We start from the raw sequence: 27,999 nt of genomic DNA, 5'->3' as shown, positions 1-27,999 counted from the left end.
CAGTACTTCACTCTTACCTTCCACTGGTCTAAAGTATCCTAAAACTACTAGTGTATTGACAGAGAGTGCGCTTCAGAGGGCTGTAATGCTAGGTTAACACATCTTCCATTTCATATTCCGGGTTTTGTTTGGATTAAATTAAACTAAAGTATGAAATACTCACAAAGGATCCATTTGATGTAAGACAACAACGGAACAGAGTTGGTAACTTGCGCCCTCTACTGACCAGGGGTGGTCATAACGTTTTTGAGGAAGTCAGATGTCCGTATCTGACATAAAACACAAGATTAGCTGTGTTTCTTTTATTTTGTTTAACTGTAATTTCTCTCAAAACGGATGGAAAATATAAAGTATAAATTTACTCTTGTTTTTACGCTCGCATTGTATTGTAAAAGTCTGTATTATATTTGTTTTTCATTCTGCAAATTCTGCATGTATATATTTTAGTATAGACGATATTTTCTTCCTTCTTCTTCTTCTTCTTCTTCTTACCATTTTTATTATTATTGTTATTATTATTATCATCATCATCATCATCATCATTATTATTATTATTATTATTATTATTATTATTATTATTATTATTATTATTATTATTATTATTGTTGTTGTTGTTGTTGTTGTTGTTGTTGTTGTTGTTACTGTTGTTATTATTTTTGCATATCTCCAAAACATTTATCCATCCATTTTCTTTTGCTTATCCAGGGCTGGGTCCCAGCAGCAGCAGCAGTCCAAGCAGGGACTCACAAACTTCCCTCACCTCAGACACTTCCTCCAGCTCCTCTGGTGGGACCCCAAGGCATATCCAGGCCAGCCGAGAACCATAAAATCTCCCAAACAACAATGGTAATATTTTTAAGGTCTGTCTATAAGATGCATTTTTCATATATCACTGAGTGCAGAGCATCTTTGTTATCCTTCCATTAGTTTAAATATACGACAACAGAACAAAAGAAGACACAGTTAGAATTCCTCCAGCACTTTATTCAACTCAACATTTCCTGCTTTGATTTTCACACAAAACACTTTTCTGCACAGACATCAGATTTTCAGGGTGACTAATTGGGTCTTTCCCCACAAATCATCATAAAGCACAGAAAGTATTCCAACTTTATATAACTCCAAACTTTTCCTTCAACTTCGCCATACGCTGGAGTCTTCATGTATTTTGATCTCTTGAAAGAACGCGTTATAAATGAGTGCAAACTGCTATAAAAAACTAAAAGATACTCAAAAAGACAAGGAATGCAGGTGACGAATGCAAGATGTGACATAACACACGTATGATCTGATTTCAATTTTGCTTTATAATGCCTGTGTCACTTGGTATACGTCTTAAAATTCACACATTTGACTTTGAAAAACTCCTTCAAATCGATAACATTTTAAAAAATTGACCACGTTCATGTTTTAAGTATCTCCGCTTCCTCCTTCCAAATTTCAGACAGATGCCACTAGAGCGTAGTTTCTGCATCTACCTTCATAAACGAAGGAGGGAGTAATATGGAAAAACCTAACCACTGAACATGACAATAAGACGTTACACTGCTGAGAAAGGATTGGAGGAACGCCAGATGGTATTTACTTTCATTTAGTATCATTTTACAATAAGCCTCCTATAATATAATGGGGGACTGTATACTGCTAAGTCTAAGGAGATGTTTAAACTTGTTTACACCCACACATGTTATTTTTATCAAACCAATTAGAAACATATCTCTGTAATCCCTCAGTCATCCAAGCAGCTTCTTCAATTCTGGTCAGATTGCTGGTGGACACTGCCTTATATCTGTCTAAAGGGAGGAGCGAACTACACTGAAACTAACACACCTACTTTTTACAATTTCTGTTTGTTAGATAGATCTATTGAACTACACTATGTGGAAGCAGTGAGTAATATTTTGCATAATCATTCAGGCCCCTAATGGTTATTTGGAGCTAACAAACAGAAACTGTAAACAATAGGTCTGTTTGTTTCAGTGTAGTTAGCTCTTCCCTTCAGATAAGGCAGTGTCCACCAGAAATCTGACCAGAACTGAAGAAGCCACTTGTCTTTTAAAGTTGATCGAATTGGATTTTTCTTTAGCTACAAACCAATTAGACTATAACACTCCTCCTATTTGTACTTTTTCTTGTGTTGTATATACGGTTAATTGACAATAATAGTGTAATTGGAGTTCTTCAGTAACTAATTCTAGTTTGGTTATTGTAAAGTCATACCTCTTCTGAAGATGTTTTATTGTTTGCGAGGCCCTCCCTCCTCTCTCAGAGTAATACTAGTTGGTAAAATGAGCCATAATGACCCACAATGCTCAGAGCTGGTGTAAAAAATTAGCTTGACTTTGCAGCTAATTTACATGTGCTGTCATTCTCAGCTCTGCACATGTGGGGGTCAGGCTCAGGGGGCTGCTGGCTGTGGCTGTGGTCAGTCAGCAGGGGGCGCTCGTCACTGTCAGTTCTCTGTGACAGCGTTGAACTCTCCGTTTGCCGTTAGCCCGTGTCACCGTCAGGAAGCCGGAAGGGCATCCTCACAGTGTCACAGGCCCACAGGCTCCTGCTTCTCAACCCCGGTGCCACCCTCGCCAAACAGCCTCCGTCAGTGTCAACATCAGCTGGTTTTGGGAGCAGCCTGGTTGTCAGAATCGGCTGTCCACTGTCAGCTGTGTTTGGACTTTCATTTGGCTTTCTCTACAGCTCAAGGTCTGTGCATGACCTGTGCCACCTGCTGCATCTGGCTAAGGTCGAAATCACTCTGACCCTGCTGGATAACTTCCTGTTGGTTATGCCTGCTAACTTCCTGCTGGTTGTGCAGGCTAACTTCCTGTTGGTTGGGCTGGCTAACTTCCTGTTGGTTGGGCTGGCTAACTTCCTGTTGGTTGGGCTGGCTAACTTGCTGTTGGTTGCCATGGTGCTGCTCATGCCCGTCATGGCGACCCAAGGGAGGAGGGTGGTGGTGACCATGATGGTGCCCATGATGGTGCCCGTGGTGATGCCCGTGGTGATGCCCGGGGTGTACTGGTTGTGGGTCAGCAGCTGGGACAGCCTCGGTGTCCGGCTGAGCCTCAGTTGGACTCGCTCTGCACTCCTCTGGGATGTCTGAGCTCTGAGTTTGAAAAAGAATTAAGTGCATAGTTACTTTATTTATTTACTTGTGTTTATTTCAATTTTTTCTTTCTTTCTTTTGCTGTGCTTAGTTTGCATAAATATCTCCCCTTTAAATTATTAGTTATGAAAACATGACATGAGGCGAGTTTGGTCCATGAAGCTAGTGTAGTACTTATGCTAGTGTAGTACTTCTATTACCTCATGAGTGCAGTCTCCACAGATGCGTGTGCAGTAGGTGTCTCGAATAGCTTTCTCAACATAACCCTGTCCAATGATGGAGTATGGAAGTGAAATGTGCTGGGTCAAACGCCCACATCTGATGGAAAAAAGAATTACAAACATTTAATATAAAATGTATTATCTTTATTATATCTCTGCTCTGCACATCTGACCTGTCATAGATGAAGAAGTCGTCCTTCTCTCCATTCAGAGTGGTCCACACGTCAGGTTGGTCCTCTGCCTGTTTGTACAGTGTGATGTCTGCTGACAGTTTCTCTGCCAGAAGGGTGTGAAGGCGCTGTGCTTGCGCCCCCTGGTGGTTGATGACCATGTACACTATATTCTTAAGCCCCTGACTCTCCAGTTTCTGGCGCAGGCTGTCCATTCTAAGAAAAGGAGAATGAAAAATAAGACTTTTATGTCTGTTATTAACTATGCAATATCAAAGGGAAATGTCTTAAAAGAATACTACCCCATTGTAACTATAAGTGTTACTCATAAATCCTTTTCTAGAAATAAGAGACTTGAACTTTAGAAAAAGGTTTAAAAACGTATTGCCTGCATGTTCTGTATTGCACAATTTGGCTTGGCTTTTGTGTCCCTTTTACTTGCATTAACTTGCACCTGTAACTGCTCTTACATGCCCTTATCCAGCAGCATTAAGATAACAAAGGACACGGTGTGTACCTGCCAGCCTGCACCAGGCAGAACAGTCAGCTGGCCTGGAACAGTGCCACCACAGTCACTTTGCCCATGGCCTCCTTCATGGGCTCCACCTCTCCGATCTTCCAGGAGGGGGGCGTCTGGCAGCGCGGCCCCCCTCCCTCGCTCTCAGCCCCGCCCCCATGGAGCGCGCCGAGCGCGAGGAGCAGGCTTAGCCACGCCCACATCCCCCGCTTTGCCTTTACACACCCAATCTGCTGACCACAAAGAAAAGGGCAGGGACATTTGGAGAATGAAAGAAGAGAAGGTGGGAGGAGAGAAAAACAGGGATTGGTCGCATGATGGTACAAAAGGTCAACAAAAGGTTTACACATTTTTTTCTGGTTGCATCTCTAGCTCAGTTTTAAAGTTTTTAACAAAGTTGCAAAAGTCAGTGACAATATGTGTTGTGTCAAGTCAACTATACAATTTAATGATAAAAAGTTTGTGAGTATAAATGTGCAACAGAAGAAAAAAATCTGATGAAAACAGTTGTATGCATGCATCAATTCTTTATCCACGGTCCAGTAGTCAATAAACATACGTGAAAATCTGGTGCTATGACGTATAGCTAGAAAGGCTATTTATTTATTTGCATATTAAACACTTTCTAACAAGCAACTCCTGTCAATTTTGTTTATTCTTTAACCAGAAAAGTCCAAAAGATGAGATTTGAGGCGTTGTGCAAGAACTCACCCCTGTAAAAGATGTCTTCTGTCTTCTATGCTGCTGCAACTGCTCGAACAAAAACAAGTCTCTTCCTCAGCGCTCCCCTTTTATAGCCTGCCCCTGTTGTTGTGCTGTCAGGAAGGAGGACAAAGTTCAGTCTGGGCTAACTGCTGATCCCAACAGTTTAAGACGTTTGAAACATCACTGCAGAAGTACACGGGTTAAAATAAGGAAATAAACAAGTAGCGTTTAAATTCAGTAGAGTCCAGCATATTTAATTATAGTGTTGCTCAAATTGAAAAAATAAAAATAAAATAAAAATAAAATAAATAAATAAATAAAACAAAACAAAACAGTTAAACCACCAAACAAAGTTACAGGTCAGATCTGTGGATATAAGGGACCCTGCTAGCTGTAAGACTGTATGTTCTTCAAGGTATTTTTGAGCAATAAAACACATGTAAGTGAATAGATGCAAGATAGATACTTTTAATGCAATACAGTGGAACTTCACAGGTAAAGGAAACAGGTGGCAGACGCTCCACCAGCACAGTGTACCTTTAAGTCTGCCATTAAAAAATGACCCACTTTGTCAGTGTGACTATGCAACAGCTGGACGGACAGCTGACCTGACATGATCAGAGGGCTATTTTAGTTTACGCAGCAACTTTGTAGTGCCTGCAGTAGAGACGAGCTAGACTAGAGTTACTTATTTACAGTATTTATAATGGTAATGGCACACTGACATAACATCTCATTAAGCATTTATAACATATGTGGCAATGTTCAAAAGTCAATGACTGATTAAATGCATTGGTTTGAATGGTTCTTGCATAACGCAAGCTTTCGAGGTAACTCTGTGGTTGCACTGTCAATGCAAGTCAAGATTTCAGACTCCAGGGCTGTCAGTTCTCACACATTCGGCGTGAGACTAAATCACGCATTTGAGCGTCTTCACATGCTCTCACGCCACACTCATGATATTTCACGCTGCGAAAAATATTCAGAAAAAAACCCCGACCCATTTATTTAGATCGAAAATAGCCAAACTAATCTGCGGATAATGCTCTCTCATACATATAGCCTAGTATGCCGTTTTATTTAGGCCTACTTGAGATTGTTTCTTATTAGTCTAAAAGTCCAAACTCTCCTGTCCTGACCCTGTGGTGTGTGCGTGTCTCCTGGAGCAGCCCTCCCCTTTCTCTCTCTGCTCCGCTCATGTGGCTCTGGGTTAAACTTCAGTGAAGTTAATTAATAAAGTGACATGGGTAAAACTAGGAGGCCCAGGTGCCATGCACCTCCTCTTCAGTAAACTTCTCAACCAAGCACCAAAATGCAGGAAATACTGTCCATTTTTCAAAAAAAATATCATCGAAGAGAACCCCTAGTGTCCTTTATATTTCACTGGATGCATTTAACTGTTTTAACTTGTTCTAATAATGTGGTAAGTAATGTTCTTGTAATGTTCTATTCTGCCGGACACATATGTCAGCTACTTTTCACAATAAAACATAAGATTATAGACGGCTGTTTCAATCTTGTAGAACCTGGAGTTAAATAGTACGGGTCCCTGTGGCGTCACCCCAGTGGAAAAGCGTGTTACCATTTGCCATGGTGATCATTCGCACGGATTTGTCTCACCTCTAGGCACATGTGTTTGAGACATGAGACGCAAACACCTGTCACCAGGCAACGCTGCGCGGCGTCCATGGGTTCGCAAAGGCTTCTGGGAAATTGAGGCCTAAAGTAGAACGACCGCCCTTTCTGGAGCTACTAGCGGAGAAGAGCGCTACACGCGTAGGTGTATTTGTGTTCTCAAAATACTCTTCAGAAGTGCAACAGTCGAACTTCAGGTATGTGTATGTGTTGTTTCCAGTGTTAACGACATCTCCGTGTGCTTATAATCAAGAAATACTCTTGGAAAATTAGTATTTTAATGCGCGGTTTGATGACGTAATGTTGATGGTCAAACACGAAATGGCGAGGATGCTAGGCCTGTTATCGAGAGCTCAGGGGGCTGATTATATGCTTATTTTTCCACTTTTTTATTTCAAAAACGTAAACATGTCTCCGTGGTATTCCGGTAAGACTTACATAGATGTATAACACATTATTTCTGTTTCTGCTACTGTAACGTCAGCCAAAACCTGACTAGCGCTAATGCTACACTTAAGCTAACTGTAACACATGTGTGAAATAGGAAGAAACCCAAATGGCATAACATGTTTACTTATTGCGGATGGATGATCTGCTTCAACTACACACAAAACGTAATGCGGTTTCTTTATAACTAGTTGAAAAGCGTGTTCGGTGTGGCGTGGTCTCAGCTGAGACGAGAGAAGCTGATGGTGCTGTTTCTGATTTAATATTTACAGATCAGAATCCCGCTAACTATGGCGGAGGTGGAGGTGGAAGTGGATGACGGCACCCTTTACCCAGAACATTATAAAGTCATGATGGACAAACTGAACGAGCAGCGACAGTTGGATCAGTTCACTGACATTACCTTGATTGTAGATGGTAATAGACCTCAATACTCTCCTGAAAGTGACTGCTGCATTGTTTTTCAGAATCATCAATAGCTGTCTTTCTTTTGTATTTGTAGGACATCAATTCAGAGCCCATAAAGCTGTGCTGGCCGCCTGCAGTCAGTTCTTCCATAACTTCTTCCAAGATTTTACACAAGAGCCACTGGTTGAGATTGAAGGTATTCTATGTTCAAATGTTATGTATACAGCTATCACTTGAAATCACGAATTAATGTCTGTACTATTTTATCATTGATCTACAGGAGTCAGTAATACCGCTTTTCGTCAGCTGATGGAGTTTACATACACTGCCACTTTAGCTGTAACTGGAGAGGAAGAAGCAAATGATGTGTGGAAGGCAGCGGAGTATCTTCAGATGCAGGAAGCCATTAAAGCACTAGATGGAAGGTAATGTGTCCATATATGCTGAAATGTTTTTGTAGCGAATGTTGTGATATGACAAAAATCATTTATTCTGTTCACTTTCAGGACGCATGATGACAGTTCTGCTCTCACAACAAAAAGTAAGGCTAAAAAGAGAAAAATTGCAGAGACTTCAAATGTGATCACTGAAACTCTACCAACAGTAGAAGGGGAACAGGTCAGTTTCTCATCTTTTTATTTCTGTTATTTTTTATATTACCACTGAATAGATAAGATTTTGACTTACCCAGGATTTACCTATACCGCCGTTTGAGAACCTTTATACTATATGCATTTAATAGAAGTGATTTCTGCTATTATCCAGATGAAAATTGAAGTAATCGGAGATGTTGCTATTGAAGAAGTGATAGAGGCAACAAAGCATTCTCAGACTTCATCGGATGACTCTGCTTTGGCTCTCCTTGCTGACATCACCAGCAAGTACCAACAGGAGGAGCCAACGGTGGAGGTTGTCAAAAAAGGGGAACTAGAAGAGGTGTGTATACTTTTAGTACAGCGCAAATCTGAGTAATAATGATTTATTAATATGTGTGCATTTGTATTTTTTAAGGAAATTGCATATCAGGAAGAAACTGTAACTGCCTCTAAATCGTTGGAGGTAGATGTGGTAGAAGTCCAGATTTCTCAAGTGGACAATATATTTCGGTGCAGTAAATGTAATCGCAGTTTTAAGTTGTACTACCACCTGAAGCAGCATATGAAGGCACATGAAGGCTCCATGGAGAAACCACATGTGTGTGGTCACTGTGGGAAAGCGTACTCCAGAGAGGGCGCTCTTAAGCAGCATGTCAGCACGTTTCATTATGATGCAGAAGACCTGCCGCTAAATCAAAAACCACAGAAGAAAGTGCATGTTTGTGAATACTGCCAAAAAAACTTTGACCACTTTGGACACTTTAAGGAGCACCTACGGAAACACACAGGTAGTTTTTTTTATTTAGATATTTTTATGTGTGAATAGCACTAAAATTCTCAGTATTGTACTGCTCTTTCTTAGGTGAAAAACCATATGAGTGTCCGGACTGTCATGAAAAATTTGCAAGGAACAGCACGCTCAAGTGTCATATGACTGCCTGTCAGAATGGAGTGGGAGCCAAGAAGGGACGCAAGAAAATCTATGAATGCCAGGTATATTCATCAGAAAAAATGCAGTTTGCAAACCTCAAAGCATGCACTTTTAATCAATCAACAACTTTTATTAATCACAAAGGGCAGTTCAGTTTGCAGATCTCTCGTAATACACCAACCATAAATAAAATCGTGTACATATTACATGCACTATGCCAGGAGTGTCCAAATTATGGCCTGGGGACCAAATGATCATAGGCTTTAATTTTTACAGCAAATTTAAGTAATTCTACCACTATAACCTTAATAATGACACATTTCATTGTGACACAGACCTAAAATGAATGTTTCAAGCCTAATTGGAAGTGTGGTGGCACTTTCAAAACTTTTGTAAATGCACCCATATGACCACCAGTCTCTGGGGCTCTGCTTCAAATATGTTTTAAACCTCAGTGCATTAGGGACACATTATCAAATATACTTTTCATTCAAACATTTTATGGCAGAAGGAATAAAAGATTTAGCTGAGCAGTTGGTCTTTTGTTGTGCGATAATATCGCCTCCCAGAGGACATTAGAACAAACTGCGAGCACAGCACATGGTTAGGCTGGCTTACTATGGACTTTGTCATTTGGAGGACATGGCCTCTGTGTGGAGAAAAAGACTAACAAATATTAATTTATTATATAAATAGATATAGGTCTGGATTTTACTATTACATCGTGGGCAAATGTAGATTTTATATTGATGTTCTGAGTGTGACAAAACACAACTACCCTTAAAATATCTGCTGCATAAATGACTAGTTTTAAATTGATACATAAAGATTATTGTGAGTTCATGATTTTTTCACATATAGATGCCAGAAAAGTTGTATGCTAATGAAATTAATAACAATAACACCACAATTTTAGTGTCTGAGCATTTTGTCTGTGTATTGCAAATATTGTCTCATTTCGCTCTCTGCCTCACCCAGGTTTGTGACAGCGTATTCAACATTTGGGAGGAGTTCAAAGACCATCTAGTGAGCCACACTGGGGACAAACCTAACCACTGCACTATATGTGACATGTGGTTCACCCATCCCAAAGAACTGAAGGAACATCTAAAGGACATTCACTCCATTGAGGACAAGTCCGGCGAAGAGCTGGTGGTCCCAGACGCCGCTGCCACCGCTGCGTTGACTATAACCGCACAGAACATGGAGGCAGGGGACAATGTACTCTTGGAGGATGGTATTCAGATGGAGCATGTCACCGTAGAGCCTGTGCACATGATGGAGATGGAGCAGACGGCGACGGTGGTGGTGAACGAGGAAGGGGTGGCTGAGATGTGCGAGGAGGACGTGGAGAGACTGAAACAGGCCGGGGTGGAGATCCAGGTGGTGCAGGTGGAGGGTGCCCTGGTCACTGTGGAAGATGTAGTTGTATGAGGACACTTTTTTAAAAACTTTTTTATTTGTATTATAACTTTCAGTATTCTGGAGGAAACGCTCCACTTTGAACTGTGCATGTTAGTTACAGCTGGCCCTCGTTCGGTTAACGCAACAGACTTTCACCAGGCACTCGGCTTCAGCTCTTTCCATGATGAAGAGGGATGTTGATTAATCCCACCATTATGACGTAATTATGTTCTTGTCTAGGTTAGTTGCCATTGATTGTATATTACATTAATATTGAAGCTCTGCAAGATTTTTTGTGTTTTGTTTGTTGATGAAAAAGAATTATTTAGAAAAGACCTGTTAATATACAAATCTAAACAAGTAAAATTAAATTAAGATACTTTTAAATACAGTGAATGTATTTTCATTGCTTTAAGATGAAGTTTGTGGCCTGATGTCTTGTTATGCATGTCTTTTGAAAAAGCACATACATAACAAGTACAGGCTTTTCCTAGATGTGCTGGATAGGTGAACCTAAAATGAATTTTGAAGTTGAAATGATGGATATTTCATAAATTACCGGTATCCATTTAAATTGCAATTTAACACATTTAACACAAAATTACAGATTAAAGGGCCCGTATTGCACTATTTTCTGATCTATGCTATAATGTTTTTCACTCATTGCAAAATTCCTGGAGTTGGTTTTGTTTCATTCACACATTCACCCTATTGAGATTTTCTCTAAAATTGAAACCACTGTGTTCCACCTTGTGATGTCAGGCCGTAACACAGGAAGTGCTCCACTGTGTTTTTAAACTCCATACACCTTCACTAGAATCATTTGTATAATTTCAACCCTGGAATTGCCAATCTCTACAAAACAAAAGGTAAAAGGCAGATGTTAACATGAAAACTACAACTTTATGACGTAAGGTGGAACAGAGCATTTTGAGCTTTGGAAATGTAGAAAGACTAATAAAGGATTACTTAAACACGTGAATAAAACAAAACACAAGTCCAGGTATGTTTTTGATGAGGTAACAATGTTCTAACATGGCTTAAAGCTCGCAAGAATACATTTGTGTAATATAGGACCTTTAAAATAATATGTTTAATCCGCTACCATTAGAAGTGGTTCCTTTTTGGTTCAACAACTGTTGCTTCCTTTTCTATGCGAAGGTACAAAAAGGTAAGTGACATTATATGCTTATGCTACCAGTCTAGATACAAAAAATGTAAAATGCAAACTAACTAAGCCACATTCAGTTAGTTAGATAGTTGTATACATAGGCCTATTAGACATTAAAGCATCATTACTCCGTATAGAGCGACTTTTTCTTTTAGATATGCAAGTTGTCCTGGAGAGGCTTATCAACTCCTCAGCAAACCGCACGCAGCGTTACATACAGCTACTTTCCCTTCACGAGCCCGGTAGTTACTGGACAGCTCCTGGTTCTGAAGTATAATCACTTCCGCCCGCCCCTTTTTGTGTAATCCGCGCTTCTGATTGGTCAAAACCCAATCTCGACGTCGGTTGCCCGTTTCCTATTGGTCAACGTATGTGCTATTTATGCTCAACGCTCTTGTCCACAGCAGACTTTACCGGGAGCAGCTGCAGTGAGAGTCCAATGTCATCATCACCGGCAACACGGGGAGGAGAAACCGAAACAACGAGCTAATTCTGGATCATGAGGATTAGAGAGGGTCTGACTGGGTAAGATTACGCTTTATATGTGTTTTTATTTTAGCGTAGTTGATGGAAACGTTAAGATTAGCGCGCTGCGACGGGAGGATGACCGTTGACTGTCGTTGGCTCGGGTTCACAAATCAGATTTATGTTGCACCGATTCAGTTAATGTGCAAATATTTAACTATTACCCTGTGTGGTTTGGCCTTTTGGTTATGGATTATACAACTAACTTTAACCTATAGCCGCAACTAGCTAATTAGTCAAATGAATGCTTAACTTCTTCGCTAGTTATGTTTTTACATCCTTACTATTTTGATCTAGTAATAAAGCTATCATTGGGATTAACTGTTTGTATTTAATCCCTAAAGAGAGTTTATATTTAAATGCATGTAATGGCATTTGGCAAAAGCACTTGTTGCATAGCCTAGTTTTAGTGTTTTTATTATCATTGCAAGGGTTTAAAATGACATACTTAATTATTAAAGGTTCTATATTACGTGAAATTGACTCTTGTGAGCTTTGAGCCGTGTTATAATGCTGTTACCTCATCAAAAACATACTCAGAGTTGTGTTTTGTTTCGTTCACACATGTTTGAGTAATCCTGTATACATCTCTAAAGCTCAAAATGCTCTGTTCCACCTTGTGATGTCATGAAGTGGTAGTTTTCAAGTTAACAGCTACATTTTAGCTTTTGTTCCGTAGAGATCGGCAACTCCAGGGCTGAAATTATCCAAATCTAGTGAAGGTGTGTGGATTCTAAAACACCGGAGCACTTTCTGTATTACAACATGACATCACAAGGTGGAACAAAGTGTTTTCTGTTAAACATGTGTGAATGGACCAAAACGCAACTCCAGCCATTTTTTTTTGATGAGGAAACAACATTAAAAAATCAGAAAAAAGCATAATAAGGACCTTTTAAAATCTGATTGATCACAAAATATATATAGACAGAAATGGGTTCAAATACTTATTAAATTATGCAATTTATATCCGGATAAAGCAACATTATTTCTCCAAAAACCTACCGTACCTGCTAATGTGTCTTCAAGATAAAATTTGTATGACTCACCATTTTAATTTAGTGCGAGGAATCGCTTCACCTGAGCATCCCCAGCCAGCCAGTATTCACATTGATCTTCCATCACTTACTATGCATAGGAGAACCAAACCAAACGCTCAAATTAACATACTTTTGAAGCAGAAATAGTCCTGATTAGTCCTGTTTTTGATGCGTTTGATGCTCTGTCAGTCGGACATTATGAAACAGAACCTTTTGCATTTCCACTCCCTTCAATACAACACTTTGAAATCCAAATGAAAAGAAAGGAACGTTCTGCTAACTTTACCTTAGCAAACTATTACTTCATCAAACTAACTTAATATTGCAAAAGACCTCAGCTCCCCTTATGCCATTTTGTCTCATTTATATTCTCACCAATCTGAGTCATCAGCAAACCATATGCCTCAGAAAATTATATAAGACCAAAGAAGGCGGTTTATCTGTTTTGAAGCTTTAGCATGTTCAGGGCTGCAACAAATAGTCAGAATCATTGTAACTAAGTGAGTATTTAAATGTTTGTAATTGTATTTTGATTATTGTGGCTATCTTGGCTTCAGAGACTTTAAAACACATGCCAAAAGACCTTGCACAGCACCGTTTTTAAATCAAAATTAGAGATCGACCGATGTGGGTTTTTCCATGGGCGATGCCGATACAATTGTTTATAATCCGTAGAAGCCAATTGCCAATATTTCTGCACCGATATGTTGGGCCAATTTTGATTATTTTCCCCTAATTATATGATTTGAAATGACTAAACTCATCCTGACAGTTTTGGTCACATGGTCACATTTTTATATAGTGCTTTTCCACCTTCAAGGCACTCAAAGCGCTATAGATCAAGGAGACACTCCACCATGCACACACATTCATACACCAACCAACCAACCAATGATGTTTATGTCAAGAGTGAGATTCGAACCGCCAACCTTTGAATCGTAGGACGCAAACTCCACCAACAGAGATACTGTTGTGTTCTCTCCTGAGCGCCCCCATGTTTGTTTTGCTTTGTTTTGAACAGTAGACTGTGCAGTGCTTGGGACAATGGAACAGAATGGTGTTACCTTTTCTATATCTGTGCCCCCACAGAGAGAAAAACCAGGCCTGGAATGTGAGAGCTGATGGAAACATGGGTACGTTTACAAGACTAAAGGCAAAAGTATAGTGATTTGGTCAATGGAGTTTGTCATATTTTGTGTGTTGTGGTTTAGGTTAAAGTGCTAAATGTCAATCTAGTATTAAAGTAATTCTTTAGGTTTAACCATAGACTGTATATATAAATGGACATAGCTAACCTGGTGGCTACCACATTCCAAATAGCATGGGCGTGCTTCCAGCTCCAGTTCACTTAACAGTGAAAAATTGTCACCCCTTTCTCTGTAACTGTTGCTGTTATGCTCATCATTTTGGTCTTTAAATCTTCATATTCATTTTGCTATTGTATCTGGAAATTAAGCTATGAACATACACACATCTTTCTCCAGATTGGTTCTTTAGTTGCTATGATACTCGCGGTCAGAATTCCAAATATGAAACTCCGCTCAAAATTCTCCCCTATAACAGCTAGCCTCGATGAGCTTCACTTGACTGGAGTTGAACGCTATAGGTGGCGTCACTCTCACTTCGCTCACTTCTATATACAGCCTATGGGTTTAACCTAAAATGAAAGTAAACTTATTAATATAATAGAATTAATTTGGCTTTTTAAAATTTACTTTTGACAATTTTGTGCTGTATAAAAGGAGGTTAAGACAAAAGTTTAAATTAGCGTGAAATATTTTGTGTAATAGTTGATGTCTGTAACACATTAGACATAAGCTATGTTTGATTTTCTTTTCTTTTTCAAGTCATTTTTGATGAATATAACACATTGTGGGTCCACAGGTGCAGCGGACGGGATGGAGCTCTCATGTTTTCCGTTGTTGAGCTGCTGAAGTGGCTGATGCCTTCAGGGATTGTCACAGAACTGGTGAGTAAGGACCTACTTGTTTCTTGTATAATGAATGTGGTCTGACACCCTATCTATTTGTCTATAGCCTTTAGCAATTAAGACTTTAATTAAAGTGGACCTATTTTGTAAAATCGACTTTTCAGAGCGTTAAACCATGTTATAGTTGTTTCCCCTCAACATTTACTCACTGGAAGTTGCTTTTGGAGTGATTCGTGCATGTTTGAGCAATCTTTAATCAATTATTTTCAAGACACCATAATGCCATCTTTTCACTGCTACCAGTACACGCCCACTGCTCTGTACTTATTTCGTTCTTCAATTGTATTTTCTTAATCAGTGATACGTGCAGGATTCGGCAGCGTTGCGTAGTCATTTTGGTACAACTGAAAAAAAACCTGCTGCTCACTAGCGTGATTCTTTTAGTAAGTCATTTTAGATGAATATCGCATTTGTAAATGTGCAAATATTGACATAATGATCCACAGGTGAGATAGATAATAACTATAGAGCAGACACAAGTGCAATAGGGCTTCTTTAAAACAATACCAGAGAACCACTGGGTAATGTACTGTGCAATAATAATGTGTAATGCCGTTATACACCATTCAGTCATAATTTGTCATTTAATCCCATTTCTGCATCTCATGTGGTCCTCTTAAAAAGGTATTTTGAAAAATACACAGACCAAGTCAAAACCTGCTGCCTGACTTGTGCGCTTGATTGAAATTCTCATATTAAAAGCTGTATCTTTGATAAATGAGCTCTTTGACTAAACATTATTATTTCATTGGCTTACTGTGAGCTGTCCAAGGCTTAATTAGATTTTTTGGAGTCAGGAAAGATTTTGGAGGGTCCGGCCACTATCTGAGAGATTATAATGGAGTGTAATGGAAGCAATACTGTTTTGGCCTGCTCCCAACTGAAGGTACTCATCCAAAAGTGCCCCAGTAACAAGTTTTTTAGTTAAAATATGAAGGTAAACAAGTCAGAGCACTGCATTTAGGAAACTCAGTCACCCGAAGATTACCAAAATACACACAGTAATGTAATACCAACATCCATTCATAATAAGAACGTGGTTGCTGTCATGTGGCCTGGTAGAAGGAGCAGAGTAACCCTGGTGGAAAACGGTACATGCTGTGCGAGGTTAGCCACATGAGAATCTCTCTCTGCTTTAGGGCTGTTTAGGGCTGAGTTTAAGGACATCTGTGTTTGATCGTTAATATAAAGATTTAAGTTAATGTTGCTAAGAGACAATATGAACCTTTTGTCAGTGCCATAGAATACATTCATTGGTCCATTATCATCTTATTCTTAGTACTATTTCTTCTGCTTCCACAACTATAGAATGTGTTCCCCACGTCCAATGAGCACACGATTCCTCTGTAATGGCCTCTTCCTTCTTGAGCCTGAGTGCCAGTTAATGCCTAATCCTCAGGCAGAAAAAAGACAAACAAACACACTTGGTCAGCATCCATCGCTAGGCAACCACCAGCGCTGTTCAAGAGGCAAAACACAATGCTATGTGCTAGCTGGGTTAGGTCTGCTCTGTGGGGACTCTGCTCCTTCTGCCAGGCCAATACCAGCTCAGTAAACTGGCTCTCTACATGATTTTTAATGGTATGTAATTATAGCATTAGTTCTGAATGATTTAGGAAAAAGATCTATTATTTTTTTCATTTTATTTTGTTGTAATTTTACTTTTATTTTGAAATATTATTTGCTTGTATGCATGTTTCGTATAGCTGCAAGTTGTATCACAATTGAATCAGTATTGTATTGGAATTAGCAACTTTCACAACATTTCCAATGCAAACAACAAATTATTTTATTTTGTAAAAATTTTGCAGAAGTGGACTAAATGAGTGTGACATCACTCATAGCATTCAGCAAGGCTGGTGAAAGTAAGGTACTTAACGCTGTCAGTCAAACCTGTATGCTAGTGTTAGCTAGACTAGACTTCGAGGACAGAAGGCACCTGATTTGTCTGTTATTAATGTTCATATCTTGGTTTACGGACACAAACATTTTAAGATCTAAATCTGGTCATGCCCGAACCGGCCTTGGGGTCCCACCAGAGGAGCTTGAGGACGTGTCTGGGGTTAGGGAAGTCCTTGAGTGTCTACTTAGACTGCTGCCCCCACAACCCAGCCCCAGATAAGCGGAAGAAAATGGATGGATAAGACCAAAATAACGAGGCTCACTGCAACAGTTACAGAGAGAGGAGCGATTGTTTTTCAATAGAAAATTAATTGGAGCCAGAAGCGCAGCCACGCTCACTTCCTATTTGGAACGCAGCAGCTAGCAGGTTAGCTATGTCCATTTATATGTACAATCTATGCCCTTAACAAATATTCTGAAATACATGAGATTCTTGTATTAGTTTAGCTGTTTAAATGTATATTTTCTCAAATAATATTACTCCTTGGCGTGTTTAAAATTCTATTTAACTTATACATCTGAAATCTGAAAGTGCCGAACTTGTCAGAAAAATGCTATTTGTCCACATTGATTCAACCCTAATGTCTTGACTTAAACTAAAGTAGGGCTGGGAGCATGAACACAGTATAAGATGCCATGGAGGCCGAATATATTTTCTTCCAGGAGATTATGTCACCTAAATAACTGTAGCCCTTTGCGACTTGTTAGAGCAGATATTTGTGCTTGTATCTCCTCTATAGTTATAATCTATGACACTTGTGGATCATTATGTTATAATTTTAAATTACACATTTTAAATCGCAATACTCACCTAAACAACTTAATAAAAGAAACACTAACGCTGACTTCTGTGTTAGAAAACTGCAGTGCCCAATGGGAGCTGATGTAGCCGTAAACGTCATTACAACAAAGAGCCATGTCGGCCTCTGTTATGGCTGCAGATCATGCGGTGAATTTTTTTTTCATTGCATTTGACTACGCCATGCTGCCGAATCCTGTGCGTATCACCGATTAAAAAAAACAATAACTGAAGAATGAAGTGGGTGTGTAAAGGCGGTGGTGGTGAAAAACGGGGCTGATCGGCAATATGGAGTCTTGAAAATAAGCGATTAAAGACGCACGAATCACTCCAAAAACAACTTAATGTAAGTGTTGAGGGGAAACGACTATATTATGATTAGTATGAGAATATCACCACTATTCAACTACCCATTTAAATTTGATTGGGATTCATGTTGTATTCCTCTGTGCATTTTCCATGAGTCTTTTAAATGTAGCATGTTGCATTGTGCTTTAAGTGGATACCTCTTGTGTGAGTCTTGTTATCCGTGCTCGTGGTTCCTGTCATCAATGCTCACTTATTCATAGGAGCAGCCCAAATGTGTTTGAAGACAGAGCTGGTCTCACAGATGTGAATGGCTTTGATTTTCCCTTTACAACACCGATTCATTCATCTTAATGTAGATCTAAATGGGAAAGGACATGTGACCTGACCCAGCATGTAATATTAACAAGTGTGGTCCTGTTTCTGTTTCTTCATTGGTGTGCTGGGTTGTTTGTATATCATAGTAATTCCAGTTCCCACAGATGAATACTGTTGTTGTGTCCTTAGGCAAGACAATTAATCCGTCTCACCCCCAGTGTCTGCGTGCACTGGAGTATGAATGTGTGTGTGGTTTCTTGATATATAGTGCTTTGAAGGTGGAAAAGCGCTATATAAAAATATGACCATTTACCATAATATGTTAATTTAAATCTAATTTTTTTTTATATATCGCTATCTTCCTAAGACCCAAAATAGTAACTTCCCATGTGTGTTGCTGTTGTTGTCATTGTGATGTGAGTAAAGATTAGTTTTTGATACATTTGTTTAAAACTATACCAGAGAATGGTTTGCTTGTCTACAGTGATTCATTAATGTGTTCTAGTGTGATCCAAGTTTTTTTGAAAGTTAGGATGGAAGTAATTATCTTTATATGTGCTGTGAAGATGCTTTCTTTTCCCCCTTGCAGATCAAATAAATATTTTTGTAGACAGTAAAGGATCAGATGTCACTATACAGCAATTATTCTTTTGTTAATCAGAGTGAAAAAGGGCCATGGACAGAACATTGTTTTGGAGTCTTTGTTGTCCAAATAATTATTATTCGATTATTAAATTAGTTGACAAATATTTCTATAATTGGTTAGTTGCTATTAATAGAATAGCTTGTTTCTGTCCTTGTATAAACACCCATGTGGCCATACCAGCTTGTCGAAGCCTGATCTCATCAGATCTCAGAAACGAAGCAAGGCTGGGCCTGGTTTGTACTTGGATGAAAGAACACTGGGAACACCAGGTCCCACAGTGGGGCGCCAGTGTCAGAACCGCTGTTGTGTCCTTAGGCAAGACACTTCACCCACACTTCCTAGTATGAATGTGTTGTGTGGGTGTCAGTGTTGGTGGTGGTCGGAGGAGCCGATGGTGCAGATCGGCAGCCTTGTTTCCAATTGTAGTAATTGTAGTAATGCACTGTGAAGCACTTTGTGTGTCTTAGGCGGTGCTATATAAAATCCAATGCATTATTATTATCTTTATCATTAACATTATTATTCTTTAGTGGTCTACAATACATCTTGGTCTTTTACAAGCTTCTAAGCTTATGAAAGCATTTATCCCACAGTTAGAACAGTCTATTAGCAAGGCCAATTCTGCTGTCCAGAATTCCAGTTATCAAGAGGTCCACAAGTTCTCATCAACTGATCCTGAACATGACTCAGGGATTGGGGTTTTCTTTCCAGGTTCTGTATGTCTGGGAAACGTAATGCAATTACCATAATTTGTTTATATGGCAGTCATGGCAACCATAACCTATTTGCAGCTTGTACAAGTACTGGGTGAAGTACTGTACAATTAGTCAGGTATGGGCAGGACAGGTCTCATTGATTAATGATGAACACATACTAGATCAATTCAATTCAGTTTCAATTCATTTTATTTTTGTAACGCCCAAAATCACAACAACAGTTGTCTCGAAGGGCGTTCATGTTTTGGTTGATGGGGAAACCGGAGTACCCGGAGGAAACCCATCCAGACACGGGGACAAACATGCAAAACTCCACACAGAAAGGCCTGGGCGACCCGGGGATCGAACCAAACCTTCTTGCTGTGAGGCATGAGTGTTGCCACTCAGCCACCGTGCTGCCTACACACAAAAACTAAAACCAGTTTCAGTTTAAAGAGTTGCTGTAGATATGAGATATAGTTCTGCCATTATATATATATATATATATATATATATACACATTATTTTAATAGTTTTACTTCCATATATGATTCCTTGTAAATCTTTTTTTTGTAACTTCTTGTTGGATTACATGTACATTCCCATATTTGCAGTTTAAGTGCTGCCATCACAAGTGAATTTCTACACTCCATCCCAATTTGTATTACCGGTAGTCTATATCATAGATATATATCTGATCTTATATTATTCAACTAGGCCACTTTCTTTTAATTCAAACATTTTGTATTTTTATATATAATAAAACAACATCTCCTGACGCTCCACACAGGTCATTTTAAACTCCTGTCTTGAATTTCTTGTGTTGTTTTGCAGGTTACCTTCCAGTACAGCCCTCATCAGACTCATCTTTTATCCTCTGCACCGTTCCTCACCCCTCCTCTTCAACCAGAGTGTGCTATTTGTACACAGGAAACTCCCCAAGGCTACTGTAGGACCCTGTGAACCTCTGGAGAACCAACTACAGGGATCATGCATCCTACTGTACCTGCCACTTCACCTGCCACTGGACCTGAGCACTGCTGAAGCTTCAGACAGTGTTAAAAGGTTGTAAGAATCATGTAGGACATAATGGAGACTGGAAGAAATTCGCTGCTTTGTGAATAACTATATCTCAAGGTGAGTTTAGTTTGAAACTATGAACCAAAAACATGATACTTTGCTATTTTCATATAGATTTAAATAGCCTAAAGTTTAGTATATAGTATGTTGTTCACATAGACTCTATAAAGAAGTGGACTAAGTGAGTGTGACATCACACATAGCATTCAGCTCCAGTCAAATGAAGCTCATCGAGGCTACCACATCAACCAAAGAGCCACTCTGGAGAGAGGCTGTTGAAGGTAACACCTCTTCCCACCCACAACTGGTTTAGCATGGAGCGAGTGCTTAGCAACCCTGTCAATCAAACCTGTTGCTGACGATAATGAGAATGAAAAGAAAGCACCTGATTTGTCTGTTATTAATGTTCATATGTTGAGTTACAGACACAATAGCAGAATAAAAATACCAGGATCATGTAGAGCGGGTTAATAAGATCATTTTAAGACCAAAATGATGAGCCTGACAGTAGCAGTTACAGAGAGAGGGGTGACAGATTTCCAGTGTAAAGCAAATTGGAGTTGGAAGTGATGATCTCATGCTCATTTCCTATTTCGAACGCAGAAGCTAGCAGGTTAGCTATGTCCATTTATATATATATATAGTCTTTGGTTGTTCTGTTATTTTATATAGTACTGTTGCAAGTGTTCATATTTATTGCTCATCTGAATAAACAACCAAGCATTACTGTGATTCTTCTGTATTATTTGGGAGTTGTATAAATTTTCACTTTATAAACCAGTCCTGCTGTTCTGCTTGAGATAATAGGATGTGCGATAATGAGGACTAGTAACAGTCTCCTTTGTGTCCAGGCACTTTCTTGGAAACCACACAATCTCCTTGGTATTCAAAGTCACACTAAGTATAGATCTCGCTCTCTTGTCTTATCTCCAGTGGGAGCCATGAGTTAATCCCCGTCCAGTCTGGGCGCCTTCCGCAGGATGACCGCAGTCTGCCCTGTGGACAACAGCCCAGAGGAGGCTGAGAGCACCACCAAAGCCTCCAGAGAGTCCAGACCCTCAGGGAGCAGCTCTGTGACCGGAACCGACACTGTGGACTCTAATGGAGACTCGGTACAGGGCTCAACTAAAGCTGCCGGGGGCGCTGTTCACAGGTACAGCCGCTGCAGCCAACAGGACAGCTCCGACATCAACACAGATGACGAGGGAGCTACGGTCCGCCGCCTCACGCCCCTGGAGAGGCTCAACCTCGACATGTGCCAAGATGACCGGTACGTTAGCCAGGACGAGTAAAACTAACGCCATGTGATATACATATTTAAATTTGTGATCTCATTACAAGAACAAGCAGGATTTGCATTAGATTAAACATGGTTAAATGGTGATGTGATGTGTTTCAGAGTGGTCCGGGAGCTGACCGTTGGAAGAAGAATTGGCTTCTATAAAATCCGAGGAGAAATCGGCTCTGGGAACTTCTCCCATGTGAAGCTGGGGATTCATGCCCTGACGAAAGGTGGGCATTGTTGTTATTATGTTTTATTGCACACCCAGGATTGAGGCTTTAGATAAAGATCTGTGGTGTAAGGCAGTGTAAACATTAGTTGTGAAATGTCCCTCCCCTCTCCATCTTCCCTTTATTAGATTGGAGTGATAATTTGGCTGATGTGCTGTTTTCATCAATGGGCTACAAGACTCACAAGTGCGTTGTTATGTTGCAATTAACAAATGAGGATCAGTGGGCCTGGCCAGGGCTGATTCAGCCACAATGAGACAGAATGTCTGCTGTCCTTGAACTGACTGATTGATTAGACATCTCCAGTTTCCGTAGCGACAGCTAAAATTGCTCTGTGCCTCATCAAAGGCAGGTGGGTGCAGGGGGAATGATTGTACTGGTGTGTGTGTGAGAGAAAGCATGGCAGTGAACGTGACCTCCTCCATGTTTTTTTTTTTTTAAACAGATGCAGACCTTATCCTACACTTGTGCAGAGTGGTACATTTGGTCATCTAAAAATTAGGGCTGCACTGATGTAGCTTTTTTATTTTGTTACTGTGGCTTTAAGTTTCTGTTGATATAAACCAATACCAGTGCAGAGACTGAAAACAGCATTTATTTCCTCCTTATGTTTAAAAAGCTGTTATTTATCCTCAAGTAACTGCAGAACAGTTTTGTATAAATAAAAGTTCAAACATTATGAGATGTTCTGTGTCAACTACGACCAATTAACAGTTTTATTACATCAATTTATCTGTCCAACCTGGATATCAGCTGTATCGATATTTGGAAGATGATATTCGAACCAGCACATTTTTCAGTATCGGCGCCAATATCCCATACCAGTGCTGGGTCGGTGTATCTCTTTTAGAAATAATCTGAGCTACATTATGGTTTAAAAGCACCGCCCTCTGTAACCTATGTGAACTGAAAGTGAGCCTAAGGCCACTGTGAATAATGCATACAGATACACAATGAGATATCTCCACACCATTTTACCACCCAAGAACTTTTCAGTGTTCAGTTACACAGCAGCCATTTTGATCCGATTGTCCATAAATCATTTAGAGGATGCAGTTGTTGTTTAGAAAATATACATAAACATACACATAAGCTTCATAATAAAAGTTAAACAAATAAAATATTGGAAATAACTTTGCTATTTTCCAGTGTTCTCATAATATGTTCAGACCATAATACCACATTTTTAAATTCATGATTAGTTTACAATTATTCAAACCATTCTTCTTCTTTTTAACCAGACAAAGTCGCCATTAAGATCCTGGACAAAACTAAACTGGACCAGAAAACACAGAGGCTACTGTCCAGAGAAATTTCAAGCATGGAGAAACTGCATCACCCCAACATCATCCGGCTCTATGAGGTTTGAGCAACACATAACATCTATTATACACACTCATAGAAGGCCAACCATAGACTGTATAAAGAAGTGGACTAAGTGAGTGTTATGTCACACATAGTGTTCGGCTCCAGTCAAATGAAGCTCATCGAGGCTAGTGGTTACAGGGGCGAATTTGGAGCCGAGTTAAACACCCCCAAAGTGAGGCCTGCTACCCTATTATTTTCTATATGTGGAATACTTCAGTTTGTGGTACTGTTTTAATATTTATTATTTAAATGCCTCAAGATTAGCATTAGCGTTAGCACTGAGACACAAGCAAACAAGTGTCCTCTGGTGAAGTATTCATTTTATTTGTGTAGTGTATAACATGTTGTCAGTAACTCCCTGTCCACTGCCTTATCTTTAAATATTTATTTACTTTAGCATGGCTCGGCAAAAAAGTCAGAGGTACAACTGGACAGGAAGTAGTGGCGTTAACAGTGAGGTTGCACAGAGCCTATTAAGTAACTATCTAAAGTAACTAACTACTACAGTATAACCTGTAAACACACAGCACTTTATGATGATGTAACTGGGTGTCCAAGAGTGGATACAGATCCAGATCCCTCCATAATAGAGCCATTCATTTTGACAAGAAATGTATTTCTAGTTTAGTTATTTTTTACTACAATATATTTTTTGTTTCAGTCAAGATTTTTTCATATAAGCAAGCATTAAATAACAAGGAACCATGCGTTATACAGTTTTAATCTCCGCGTTGTAGTGTTAGAGCCATGTGTTATGCAGTTTTAAGTCGTTTAATGTGCTGTTACCATAGCTACAAACTAAAATGTTTCACCTGTGAATGGAAAAGCCTGTTCACTGTGTGTAAATTTCAATTATTTCAAGGTTTTACATGAAGCTAGTTCCTACATTGTACTCAGAGCAGTTAAGCATTTCTTTACACGATGCTATGATGTAAGTTTGTGATGGTGAAAGAGCAGTGATATAGAATGTGATTTAACTGTTCCCGGACTTGTGTGTTATGTAATATTAACACAGAGCACTTAGCCATTGGAATTCTCACTGTGATATTATTTTATTTTATTTTTTTTAATGTAGCCTAATTTTAGTCTGAAAAAAATCATTCTAATATAGTAACTAAATCCTTAATAGTTTATGTTTTCAACCAGAGAATACATATATTTTCACATTGACTATAATTAAATATAAACTGAAACTTGAAAAGTAGAACTTGGATTTAGCCTCTACCTGTTCATTTCATGTAGGCCTGTTTAGTTTTTATCATTCAGCTGATGAAAGTGTATGTAATATTAGACATAGTTTTAGTCACAATTTGTGTATTAGTCTTTATTTAACACTGCAACCAACTCTGAGCATAGCTTGGTTGCCATAGTGCGAGTGTGTCCAGATGTATTTCAGGACTGTGCTTTCAAATTGAACATAAACTAATTCTTTGACCTTATACCTTCCTCAGGTTGTAGAGACCCTGTCGCGGTTGCACCTGGTGATGGAGTACGCAGGAGGTGGAGAGCTCTACACCAAGATCACAACAGAAGGAAAACTCTCTGACGCCAACAGCAAGATCGTATTCGCTCAAATTCTGTCTGCTGTTAAACACATGGTCAGCACATATACAAATCTGATAGTTGGGTTTCAGATGGTATCACAACATTCTATAGGCCAATAATTTTTAATACAGATGGGGCATATAGTTAGTATGTAGATTGTGTGTAATACAATAGAAATGATTAGGTTTAACATTTGTGCATTTACCTTTTGGATATTTTATCAAAAAGTACAATTTAATTAATGGGAAGAAAACTACCAATACTATTATTTATCATATGGTGGGGAGTAAAATCTGTATTCATGAGTTTCATTTTAATTTTATATGTGATATTTTGAGGACTTTTCACCATTCAAAAGATATAATATTTAGTTTTAAATTGTTAATTGCTATGGCTATGGCCCTAATTTTTTATTATTCTGAAACACATGGATACACATTCAATTCACAGGGACCTGCCTCCTTTATGGGGACAAAAAAATCACTGATCATCAACACATCTGGAGTTGTGTTTTGGTTCATTCACACATGTCTGATTAACCCTTTATTATTAGTCTGTCTATATTTCCAAAGCTCAAAATGCTTAGTTCCACCTTGTGATGTCATGTAGTCGTAGTTCTCAAGTGAACAGCTCCTTTTACCTTTAGTTCAATAAAGATCGGCAATTTCAGGGCTGAAATTTTCAAAATGATTCTAGTGAAGGTGTGTGGAGTTTAAAAACACAGTGGAGCACTTCCTGTATTACCACATGACATCACAAGTGTGCTCTGTTTGAGAGAAAAACTCAGCCTAAATATGCAGGGTCTGTGTATGAAAGAAAACAAAACTCCAGGCATGTTTGTTAAAATGTGGGTTAAAGGAGGTCAGGGTTATGTAGTAGGTTTAGGTTAAGTAAGTAATAACTATGGTTGGGTTATGTCCCTAAACATACAACCCAGAAGGGACTCCTGACCAAGCCTAGCTCAAGATCTGAAGATGGTTACTGACAGGTTGGCCCAGCGGCTTTGAGGATGAGTCAAAAGCAGCACAAATTTCCCTACGGGGACAATAAAGCATACCTCATCTCACCCAGTACCAAATGGAAATTTGCACTTAATATGCACTTAAGTATAATTGAGTATTTCCAGTGGTGGAAGTACTCAGATACCGAAGCAAAAAATACTCAAGTAGATTTTTTTCATGTGATATTTTTACTTATACTTAATTAAAAGTATTATAGTGCCTGTTTAAAAATGTACTTGAAAAGGAAAAAAGAAAAGCATTTCACGTGAAGGGTAACAGGTCAGTCCCCTCCAGGCTTCAAATGTGATTTTGATTTGTGCTGCATTTTGTTTAGTAGAAACTATTGAATCAGTTTTGTGTCTTTTTTCTTTTAGGTGTTTGTATTTGAATATTTTTGTTTGCTCAAATTATGAACGTGTTAAATAAACCCTCAGCTTTTTCAGCAGGTCTTAAACAATAATATAAAATGTAAAAAATGTAGTGGAGTAGAAAGTATATAGTGAAGTAAAAGTCAAAAGTCTCAGATACCTATTTTTTTTTACAGATACCTATTTTTTTTACTTTAAGTACAGCACTTTGTTATGTACCACCACAAAGTATATCCTTACAATTATTCCTAATAATTTGACTTTAACAAATTTTTTATGTTTTCTTCCTCAGCACGAAAACAACATCATCCACCGTGACCTGAAGGCGGAGAATGTGTTCTACACCAGCAGCTCTTGTGTCAAAGTGGGGGACTTTGGCTTCAGCACCCTGAGCCGCCGTGACGAGGCCCTAAACACGTTCTGCGGCTCTCCTCCGTATGCTGCACCTGAGCTCTTCCGAGACGAGAATTATTTGGGCGTTTATGTTGACATCTGGGCGTTGGGAGTCATGCTGTTTTTTATGGTGAGTGGGAGCATGCCTTTTAGAGCAGACACCGTGGCCAAACTGAAGAGGTGCATCCTGGAGGGGGCGTACACGCTCCCTCCGTGGGTTTCAGAGCCGTGCCAGAGACTCATCCGAGGGATTCTTCAGCCAATCCCAAGTGACCGCTGCACAGTGGAGCAGATGATGGGATGTGAGTGGTTGCTACCGGTGGACTTTCCAAGAGCCATGGAGCCATTCAAACTGGACCCATCGTACTTGGCAGAGAGTGAACCGTCTGAACTGACAGATGAGGAGAGGGATGTGAAAGCATCATTAGAAACATTAGGAATCACATCAGAACATATCCTAAACAACCAGGGCAAAGATGGTCGCAGCTCCATCACGGGGGTGTATAGGATCCTGCTGCACCGGGCCCATAGGAAGAGGGCCGTGGACACTGTGCCTATAGTCCCCCAAGTCCCCCCCAACGCCAACAAGAAAGAGAGACTAAAAGTATACCGGAGTTTACGACACACGTCCAAACTTTGTGTCATTCTGTAGAGTCTCTGCTTGGAAACAAATGTCTAGACCATGGTAGCATGATGTTGAGTAGAAAATCCAGCATTGCAGTCTAGCAGTATAAAAACATACTAAGGTTGAATTATTCCACAGCTTCTGAAATCTGGGATTTCATAACTTTTATAGTAACTTAACTAGTCTCTGTGAGAATGTTGATTATGGTTCGTCGATTTTGTCTTGTGACAAAAAGAACATCCATATCACAACACAAACAGCCTATTTATTATTATTAAGTTAAAGCCTTATGCTTCATCAGCCAATTATCAGCAAGTTGCTACAATAAAGACTCTGTGTCTTCTGTTTTATGGTTATGAGATCAGTTAAAACACAGAATAATTACATTATTGTGAGGTTTACTGGTTAAACATGTTTATATTTACCTGATGTCATGTCCATGCCCATCCTAAATCCTAATAAACGAATAAAAACATTAAAGACTAGCCCAATGGCTGTGACTTGCCAAATGCAACACAATTTAGTGTGCCCCTGAGGGGATAAAAATGTGCAGAGAAAAGACTGTCACGTTTGTTCTT

At 39.3% G+C, this 27,999-nt stretch overlaps 3 protein-coding genes across 5 annotated transcripts; 2 read left to right on the top strand and 1 right to left on the bottom strand.

Annotated features, from left to right (window-relative positions):
• Positions 1-963: 963 nt before the first annotated feature.
• On the bottom strand, positions 964-4,810 carry selenop (selenoprotein P). 2 transcript variants are annotated; one of them, XM_055224388.1, is made up of 5 exons: positions 4,723-4,810; positions 4,012-4,241; positions 3,498-3,710; positions 3,304-3,421; positions 964-3,103 (listed from the first exon to the last, which is right to left on the bottom strand). In XM_055224388.1, the coding sequence occupies exons 2-5, from the start codon at positions 4,212-4,214 to the stop codon at positions 2,696-2,698; spliced, it is 942 nt and encodes a 313-aa protein (XP_055080363.1). In that variant the 5' UTR covers positions 4,215-4,241; positions 4,723-4,810; the 3' UTR covers positions 964-2,695. The 2 variants fall into 2 exon arrangements, with proteins under 2 accessions (XP_055080363.1, XP_055080364.1); XM_055224389.1 differs by having other exon boundaries at positions 4,012-4,244; positions 4,723-4,782.
• Positions 4,811-6,405: 1,595 nt separating this feature from the next.
• On the top strand, positions 6,406-10,522 carry znf131 (zinc finger protein 131). Of its 2 annotated transcripts, none has more exons than XM_033972136.2 (9): positions 6,406-6,548; positions 7,071-7,215; positions 7,301-7,402; positions 7,487-7,631; positions 7,713-7,824; positions 7,972-8,142; positions 8,218-8,590; positions 8,665-8,795; positions 9,712-10,522. In XM_033972136.2, exons 2-9 carry the CDS (start codon positions 7,089-7,091, stop codon positions 10,165-10,167), a joined length of 1,617 nt encoding a protein of 538 aa, XP_033828027.1. In that variant the 5' UTR covers positions 6,406-6,548; positions 7,071-7,088; the 3' UTR covers positions 10,168-10,522. The 2 variants fall into 2 exon arrangements, with proteins under 2 accessions (XP_033828027.1, XP_055080361.1); XM_055224386.1 differs by lacking the exon at positions 6,406-6,548 and adding an exon at positions 6,667-6,778.
• A 1,191-nt stretch (positions 10,523-11,713) lies between these two features.
• On the top strand, positions 11,714-27,886 carry nim1ka (NIM1 serine/threonine protein kinase a). The gene is made up of 9 exons (XM_033972809.2): positions 11,714-11,833; positions 13,963-14,006; positions 14,758-14,842; positions 20,364-20,666; positions 21,543-21,879; positions 22,009-22,121; positions 23,363-23,484; positions 24,941-25,087; positions 26,696-27,886. The coding sequence occupies exons 5-9, from the start codon at positions 21,590-21,592 to the stop codon at positions 27,446-27,448; spliced, it is 1,425 nt and encodes a 474-aa protein (XP_033828700.1). The 5' UTR covers positions 11,714-11,833; positions 13,963-14,006; positions 14,758-14,842; positions 20,364-20,666; positions 21,543-21,589; the 3' UTR covers positions 27,449-27,886.
• Positions 27,887-27,999: the final 113 nt, after the last annotated feature.

The sequence above is a fragment of the Periophthalmus magnuspinnatus genome, chromosome 9 (assembly GCF_009829125.3).
Source record: "Periophthalmus magnuspinnatus isolate fPerMag1 chromosome 9, fPerMag1.2.pri, whole genome shotgun sequence".
In the NCBI taxonomy this organism is placed as follows: domain Eukaryota; kingdom Metazoa; phylum Chordata; class Actinopteri; order Gobiiformes; family Gobiidae; genus Periophthalmus; species Periophthalmus magnuspinnatus.
Note: the sequence above shows the minus strand (reverse complement) of the source record. Positions and strands in the feature narration are given on the sequence as shown.

Coding starts and splice junctions, on each gene's coding strand:
- znf131 (XM_033972136.2), top strand. CDS start 7,089: ATGGCGGAGGTGGAGGTGGAAGTGGATGACGGCACCCTTTACCCAGAA. Junction 7,825..7,971: donor CAACAGTAGAAGGGGAACAG/GTCAGTTTCTCA, acceptor GCTATTATCCAG/ATGAAAATTGAAGTAATCGG. Junction 8,143..8,217: donor AAAAAGGGGAACTAGAAGAG/GTGTGTATACTT, acceptor GTATTTTTTAAG/GAAATTGCATATCAGGAAGA.
- nim1ka (XM_033972809.2), top strand. CDS start 21,590: ATGACCGCAGTCTGCCCTGTGGACAACAGCCCAGAGGAGGCTGAGAGC. Junction 22,122..23,362: donor GATTCATGCCCTGACGAAAG/GTGGGCATTGTT, acceptor CTTTTTAACCAG/ACAAAGTCGCCATTAAGATC. Junction 25,088..26,695: donor TGTCTGCTGTTAAACACATG/GTCAGCACATAT, acceptor TTTCTTCCTCAG/CACGAAAACAACATCATCCA.